Source organism: Leptinotarsa decemlineata, unplaced genomic scaffold, assembly GCF_025532065.1.
Source record: "Leptinotarsa decemlineata unplaced genomic scaffold, Ldec_3_MD MMD2_tig00002082_RagTag_RagTag, whole genome shotgun sequence".
In the NCBI taxonomy this organism is placed as follows: Eukaryota; Metazoa; Arthropoda; class Insecta; order Coleoptera; family Chrysomelidae; genus Leptinotarsa; species Leptinotarsa decemlineata.
The window spans coordinates 4,484,515-4,493,348 of NW_027412573.1; the positions used below are offsets into that span (position 1 = coordinate 4,484,515).

An 8,834-nucleotide genomic window follows, 5' to 3' on the forward strand; every position below is an offset into this window, starting at 1 on the left:
GATATTTGATATCCTTGCGTGAATAAATTTTAGAAATGCGGTTATGTGTGTTATTTCAGATGACTTCTAGAACTCGAAAATTTGTATTTATTTTTAGAGCAAACACCCCTTGTATGATTCGTGGCCACAAAGAGGGTGATAGACATATCATTTTGTTTCTCGGATGAACTGAATTTGGCCGAAGCTTTCTGTATCTGTAGAGTAGGAAGGGTGAGTGTAGGCCACATGTGACCCATTCTACATCCTCTCGAGGAGTTTTTCTCCTAGGTCATCGTCCATTCCTTTCCAGGAAGGTGGAAATATCACTAGAAGGCATCTCCTTTATATTGGCAGGTGTAGACCAAGACTCGCCAAGCACATTGACGATAACTCTGGACACTCGTATAGGACATGTCTGGTAGGTTCATCTTCCTGTTCACACATCCTGCATAGAGGTATGTCCACTAGCCCTATATTATGGAGGTGTTTTCTTGGTTGACAGTGCCAGTCAGAAATCCTAGTGTAAAGAGTAGATTTTTCCTGGTCATCGCCAGATATTTCTTCGGCGCCAGCTTCCCAAGGTCGCCCAAGGTGATCTTGGCAAGATTGCATCCTTTGATATCATTCCAGCTCTTCAGGAATTGGGTGTAACGTTTGGCTAGTTCCGCAATTGTCGAAGTTATCAAGCCGTAGGTGCCACTGGATCCTAAAATTCTTAGTCCAGCCGCTTCCTTGGCTCAAGAGTCGGCAATGCGATTACCTTTTCTCCTGTCGGGCTCTTCAATCCACACCAGGATAATGTTATGATCTACCGAGGCTTTGGCTAAATATTGGTGGCACTCTAGTACTAGCCCTGAGGTAACACGTCTGTTTAAGGCTAATAGGGCTTGTCTGCTGTCAGTGCATATTGTTATGTTTTCTTCTTCCATTCTTGGTAATTTCTTTTGTGGCGATTGAGATACCAGCTAGTTCTGTTTGAACCACGTTGGTATTTTTTCCCATTCCCCACTTAATACTTAGGCTTAGTGATCTGGAGTGCACTCCACATCCTGAGCCTTCTTTGGTTTCTGAGCCGTCTGTATATATGCGTATTGCATTTGTAACATCTGACTTTGTGTTCTGTTTTATTTTATTCTCGATACATCGAGGAGAGGATATACAAACGATAGTTGTCAGCAATTTATAATATTATATGGCCGATTGATGACGTATTTCTATCGTCTGATAATTAACAATGTTTATATGTTGCTTTTTGAAGAGTTTCTATGGTTCCAATTCGTTCATACTAAACAAATACTTGTTTTCACAAACCTAGGTTCAATTGCATCGCTGGTTGCCTGCAGCAAAGTTTGCGCAGTGAGCGCTTCTCGTCATAGTCAGCCTCAATTGACCCATTCCTACTTCGATAATTATTCCAGCCGTGCGCAATCGTAACATGGTAACAGATTTCAGACAGATCTACTTTTGAATTGACTCTTAATTTGTAAGTAACATTACATTTCTATAGCCTCCACAATCCGTGACCTTTCCATTTTCCAGAAATTTTCGGCAGTATTTTCAAGCATCCTGCACCATATGCACTTGCTCTATTTTTTCGGGGCAGTGAAGTGGAATCAGAAGGAGCAAGTGGTATCAGAAGGAGCTGTAGCAAATTGATTTGAAGAACTGGGAATGGCACGTCTCCATAGAAGTTTGAATCCCATATCCCATAATTTCCCCGATAACACGGAGACCATGGACTTTTGCTTTTGGAGTATCTACAAATTATCATGATACTATATTGAGCCTGTAAGGTCATCAGTAGTTCTCCACATATCAAAAATAAATAATTGAAGCCGAAAACACCGGTAAGTTTATCCGGTAGTTATCGGGTGAACCGATAACCCACTTGAGATGACACACTTAAGATCTCTGGATGTTATTAAATACGTTGTAGAGAATGATGAGCAGCGATTTTATTGAAACCTAAACATCTCTGCCAAAATGTTGGTTTTGAATATTGAACTTCATGGTCAACTCTTGAATCTCAAGATCACGAAGGCCTGCCTTGAAAATGTAGTTCATTACGCCTTCTCGGGGCAGGCGATTCTCGAAACCAATGATCACTAACTTCAGAGTCCAGGGATCAGTTTTCATTGATGCAGACGCCATTCGAATGTAGTGGAGTTTGGTTAACTAATACATCAATCAATGGTAAAATATTTCAGTTGATACAATAGGAAGAGAAGTCGTCGCATTTACTACATTTTTTTATAAGAAATTTTTATTATTTTATATTATATATTTTATATTATATATATATATATATATATATGGTGTAACTCCTCTCGAAGCGAAGCAGTAACTCGTCTTGATAATGCCATCTGAGATGATGGCGAAACGTCGACTATCGAATAGTACACAACGGATGAACACCCGGAAAAACAACACATCATATTCTACCATCCGTGAAAACCTACATTGTAATATATATATATATATATATATATATATATATATATATATATATATATATATATATATATATATATATATATATATATATATATATATAATAAATAGATACGTACTCTTTGATCATTCCCATATTGATTTCAATTTAAGAGCCACCGGTATACAGCTGTTTCAGCCTATTGGGCATCGTCAGTACCGGGCAGGCGGTCCTCGATTGAAGACAAAATGAGAAAAAACCAAGAAAGTACTTGATAAAAAATAGCTGCCTAAATGCAAACGAAACATAAGTGGAACCACCTATTGGTGTGACACCCAAGTCAACTTGCCAAGTTTTTATGTCAGTGTCGGTGGTTTGACCAATCAAACAAACAAGTGTTGCCCATCTTTACACTGGACCCGGATGTCACGCAGGTAGCTATAGCTGTCTACGTGGTCATGTTAGATGTAGCCTAGGAATTCTAGGTCTTCTAACTGGAACCACAAATGTGCGGTTGGCTTCTGTTGTTGACTCCGTGCGTATGTGTTGTTTCCTGCTTTCGGCAAACAAGTGTTGCCCATCTTTACACTTGGCTGCACCGCGCTAATGAGGCCAATAGCCAGAAACACGTGTCCGCGGTTTGCCCCTATTTTTTGAGTGTTGTGTCCACGAATTATTTCATTCTGGATTCATATATATATATATATATATATATATATATATATATATATAAATCAAACATGAAAGAAGGGATATTGAGTGGATATGGTATTATCAATGAAGAGGAATTTTTTGTACAAGCACTCACATGAAAGTGGGCAAACCGTAGACACGTGTTTCTGGCTATTTAGCCTTCGTCAGTACGGTACAGCCAAGTGTAAAGGATGGGCAATACTTGGTTGCGAAAAAAAGGTCGAAAACAAAACAAGCGGATTCACCATGATAATGGTTACCCTGTCGAGTAACTGACAAGTCTATGGACCATGTTATGGTTAGCTGCTAATATTTGTTGATGAGGGTGACTGGAATGATTGACAGGTTGTGTTTGTAAGGGTTGACTTGTGGTGAATTGTGAACTCATTTTTGATATATATTTTCTTTATTGCGAGGCCTTGAAAGTTTATCGTATTGAAGTTTGTTTTCGTATTGAAAATATGATTGTAACTGTCGATGTTTCCGACTTGAAGGATTACCACTACGAAGCCTTCTTGTTATTGACTTCGAAATAATTTTGGTTTAGACATACTTTCAATTGTGAAAGGATATCAGAATGAATTGAAGAGTTTGTATGATTTTTTAATAGCCTTCAATCTATGAGTCTATGTAGAAATCTTCTGGAGGAATGCGTCAGAATAAATGTGTGACATCAAACGAAACCTTTTTGGAATTAGGTGGAAGCTGGATATTCGAGATATTTTTTATCAGTTCCTGCTAGTTTTCGATACTGAACGAAAGTGATAATTTGGTGAAGCTTTTCATAGTATTTATGAAGAATTCGGAAATTTTAAACGATAGAGCTGTTAGGAATGGTACTACTGGTCTGAGGGAGTTTGTGTGTGGAGTTTGTGTGGAGTTTGTGTGTTAAAATTACGTCTAGTAGATAGCTTTGCAGAAAGTTTGCAGGGCCATGGACACGAACATTTCATTGTCATTACCCTGCAATTTACCTCCAACACAAAATGTCATCGGAAAACATCCCGTACATTTCCGATTACTGAGCATTCCCACATGATGACAGATTCGATTACAATCCATTGGGAGACAACTGCCGGGAGGAATTTGCTTACCGTATGTTTTCCAGCCAACCGTGCCATGTCTTCTCGAATCGCGATGGCACTATTGTCAATCTACCCTTTTCAACGTCATCTAACGCCCTTGCGGCCATATCGGAACAATTGATGAACCACTGGGGTCGGGCCAACAATTCAATGACGTCCTTTGATCGGCTGAAAATGACGCAGTATTGAGAATGTTGGATGATGATAGAGGGAGAGTAGTTGGTGAATGTGCAGAATTTTGTCGGATGTTATGCATGCCGGACACAAATTCTGAATAAGATTGATGGTGTAAATAAAATGAATCAACATTTCCTAGTGTTTTTAAATTTCCATATAGTTACCGATGTTTTTTTTTTTAATTTTGTGTTATACTGTTTTGTAGATTGAGAATGAATAACGATTACGTACAAAAATCCTATTTCTTCAAAAAGAATTTAGAAGACCATGAAGGAGATCAACGAACATATTTTTGAAAAACAACGTTAAACTGTATAATCTTATGAAGTTTACTCTATAATGGGGTCATTCCATGTAAAATCAACACACCTATCAAATCTCAGATTTTGATGAACCTTTTTTTAGAATTACGGTCATTTACAGACATCTACTCGAATTGCAATTGCTCGTTTCCTAATTGAGCATTGGGGCAGATATAACTTTGTTTATCCTTCTATTTCCTTTTATATAACAAGCAATATATAGGGGGTTTTTTCACCAAATTTTCAAGAAATATTTCGACTTTTTGATTGACAATGTTTCATGATGAATTTCATTAGTTCGGACTCGCATTGTCTGATATTATATATTATGATCTCTACTACCTATGTTAATTCAAACCTTTGTTTATCCCTACAATAGCGAAATCTAAAACCCCTTTTTCTTATCCTATCTTTTGGCAAGAGTTATTGTAATTCTTGTATGGATTGAGCATTTCATACTCACGATAAAACAATCGTGGGCCAAAACAAGTGGATTCAACTCAGAAGTTACATTTCTAAGTGTGCTGATTTGATACGGAATGAACCAAAAGCAAGGAAATAGTTTTTCGCCAACCTGCAAATTGGTAGAATCATTTGATGGTCGTGACTGCCTCTGAGCAATCCCAATCTTCCTAGCTCTGCAAGGACGATCTTTCTCGCTTCAAACCTGCGAAGTCCTTGGAATTGTCCGCAAGATACAGTGAGTCGGCCGCTCTCATCAATCACCTGCAAAACAGGCAGAGAATGTCTTTTTCCAGCATCAAAGTCTGCATGGTCGTGTCCAGGAGTAATTTTGACAGCTCCTGAAATAAAAAAGTATTTTGTTTTATCCAGGTTCGAAAAAAGCTGGTTAGATACGCATACTACAAAGAGCGAACCCTTCAATTTTTGAATTTATGTATAATAGCATCATTTGAACAAAAAGTTGGTATCCCTTTCTGGGTAACAAGTGATGTCTGACGTTTCGTCTACTACTGCGATAGACAGTAAGAGTATTTGATCTAGATATGTAATGAGTTGGTGGCCCGCCATTAGAACTTTTTTGCAAATAAATATGCGGCGCAATAATGAAATAACCGCAAATTTCATGTTTTTGCGCAATTTCAGATCCATTAACGTTTTGACATTTTGAATGTTCAAAGTATCCCCTACAAATCAGTCATTAGCTTTTAGATTACACATCCCATCCTAAGTTTTTACCATCGTATCATTTTTCAAAATCAATTTAATACTTTTTCCAAATATCAATAAAACATTAATTCCTGATTGTTGTAGGTAAACCATGTTTCTCTTACTCACAATAATGAAATTGAAAATATCTGCTTATCCGATTGAAAAAATGACTGCAACTATGTCAATTGTCAGTTTACTTCATATCAATCTGATGACATCGAATCTAAATGAAAAAAAAATGGGCTCAACCGGGATTTGAACCCGGGACCTCTCGCACCCAAAGCGAGAATCATACCCCTAGACCATTGAGCCGCCATACTAGTAATATTGAAATTGAATAATTTCTGAGGATTGACTCTCCATAATCTGAAGAATAAAAATTGATATTGGGAACTTTATACAGGCATAGAAATAAGGGCAAACTTCTAGTTTACCCCAGTAATTTACTGCATAAAATCAGTATATTTGCTCATAGAAGAAAGAGTTTTAGAGATTTAAATCTACCGTCTTCAGATTGAAAAACAACTGTTTCGCAAATATTCAACTCTAAGATAATGACAATAACACCAAATCAGCATGGATTCATGTCCAAAAGATCAAGTAACATATATGGCGAGTTTAACACGGACTTTATATTTTGTAATCTCGATTCAACGGAACAAGTTGATGTCATATGCACTGATATTAGAAAAGCCTTTCATCACTTTCTACTTTCGCTTTATTTCTACTCCAGGGCTCTAATTTGGAGCCAGACTTATTATTGCTGTTCATAAAGGAAATATCGAAAAGAATATCACTCCAGTTTGATTCACTTAGCATCATCAGAAGATGGAGTGTCGTATAGATACACATTGAACATAACTATTAGTTTACTCATCTGATCTATTATTATTCGTGATGAAGAAAATATTTAAATGAATTTGATTCAATTTTCATTAATCCTTGAATAAGAAATTAGTGGCAAACTTTTTGTTTTCGATGAATTGTCCAATAAATAAATGAGTCTCTTTCATAAAATCAACAGTTAAGATAATCTCCTGTCTAGGTATCCAAGGTAGATTAACTAGACATTTTGAAGGTGGTTGATATCAGGCAAAAAAACCACTTCTCCGACTATTCAACAAAGATATATAGTATTAGGTATTGGTGTACCATCGTTACTCATATATTATAATGTTTACTTATTTTTACACTCTCATAGGCATCTAGATGCCTGTTGTTGTTAACTTGTTTAACTAATCTTAATGAACTGAAGTCTATGGAATGGTTTCGTTGCAAAATTTGATAAGCGACTGCTGATTTTTCAGGTCTTCCATATTTTGAGTGTGCTGAGTGTTCTTTATATCTTATTTCAATATATCTTTTTGTCTGTCCATATTCTACATCGTAAATTAATTTCCTAAATTCCAGACTTTTCCGAATTCTCGACTTTGTCTTTGGACTTCCTAACAGGTGAAAATTCACCTTATTTTTTGAACAGACCCATGTATCTCTCCCATCAAAGACATTTTCATTTCTGGTTTATCCACCCTTTGAAATGGGAAATCGAACCGCTCATGCTAATTCTCTTCAGCAATCTCATTCGTACGCGATAAAAAATGTCATCCTATTCTTGGCTCAAATTTCGACCTACTTAAAAGACAGAACTTATGACATGTGAGGAAAAAGAGAGTCAAATGAGGTAGTTTAGCGTATTGATTTTCGATTTAGTGCACTGGCGGCAAGGTATATTGCTTGCACGGAAGGCACGTTTCAGAACATGTTGATTCAGGGATGTTTCTGTGGTTGAATGTCTGATTTTATCGAAAATGGAGTTTCGAGAAGAGAAATACCAACTACAAGTGTGGCGGTTACGTCGAAAAATCGCGAATTGAATTCCTTATCTTGGCCGATTCAACGAAGAGTTTCTTTCGAAAATCTTCAGAAACAACTCGAGATTTTGATGATTTTCACTTTCAATACAATTTTTGTTATATTGTTTTATATTGTTGACATACAATATTCTTATTCTTACAAAAAACTTAGTTTTACGTGTTTTTTTTAAGTTGTGTCAATTAACATGAAAGCAGTATAACCATTTCAACAAAATATATTAACAATAGAACCAATCTTCTTCATTCATGTATTCACTGAATCTGATTTTAAAATATTGTTGTTGTTAGTCATAGAAAAAGTATAGTAGTCTACTTGCTATGGCTTATCGGATCATTTCTGTGTTTGGCTCTCCAGCTTCCTAAAAGAACGTTCCCTGTAAGTAGTCGTCGATAGATATCTCTCGAGTACTTTCACCATCAACGCTGGTGTTCCCCAGGGATCCATATTGTCTCCAACCCTCTTTTTATTGTATATCAACGACTTATAATAATAATAAATTTTTTAATTGCTACACAAATAGCAGTTACAGAGAACAAGGTTAATTAATAATGAGCAGCAAATGGCATCGTTCGCTCCTGGTCCCTCCAGAAAAAAAAAAATATACCTACTCATAAACATGGTACAAATGAAAAATAATTTACATATCAATATAAATAAATATAATAATTATGTCACAAGTGCAATGAATTTCACATAAGTTCATCAATATAATAAGAAGTCTATTGTTAAGTACCATTCAGCAGGAGACCTTTAACCTTCTTCTAGAAATTAAAGATTGACAAGGTTTTGAAATCATCAGGGATACAATTGTAGATTTTAGCAATGCCATAGGAGAAGCAAGATCGGTAAAGCGAAGTGTTGTGCATGGGTACAAATAATTTCTGTCGAAACCGGACATTTAGGTTGTGTGCTTCAGAACGCTTCTGAATTTTTGAGTAGAGATATGAAGGTTTTTTTGTGAGTAGAATTTTGTGATAAAATACACATCAATGCAAAATACGTCGTTTGTTCAAATAGGCCAGGCGTACTATATTTTTTTTAGGAAAAAATTCCTTACAGGGCAAACTCAACGGGAATGGGTTGGAAAGGTAGTCAGTAATATTAGGGCAGAAATTCAAC

The 8,834-nt window shown here is 36.4% G+C and overlaps 1 protein-coding gene and 1 non-coding gene across 2 annotated transcripts in view; both read right to left on the minus strand.

Moving 5' to 3' along the window:
• LOC111504951 (valine--tRNA ligase) overlaps positions 1-8,834 on the minus strand; it is a 73,007-nt gene that overhangs the window by 37,630 nt on the left and 26,543 nt on the right. Inside the window, exons 7-8 of the mRNA XM_074176866.1 lie at positions 5,242-5,470; positions 4,198-4,356 (exon numbers count right to left, since the gene is read on the minus strand). Coding sequence (XP_074032967.1) covers positions 4,198-4,356; positions 5,242-5,470 — 388 coding nt within the window. The remainder of the gene's footprint in view (positions 1-4,197; positions 4,357-5,241; positions 5,471-8,834) is intronic.
• Positions 6,081-6,152, minus strand: TRNAP-UGG (transfer RNA proline (anticodon UGG)). Its single transcript has one exon. It is a non-coding gene; the product is annotated as a tRNA-Pro (tRNA).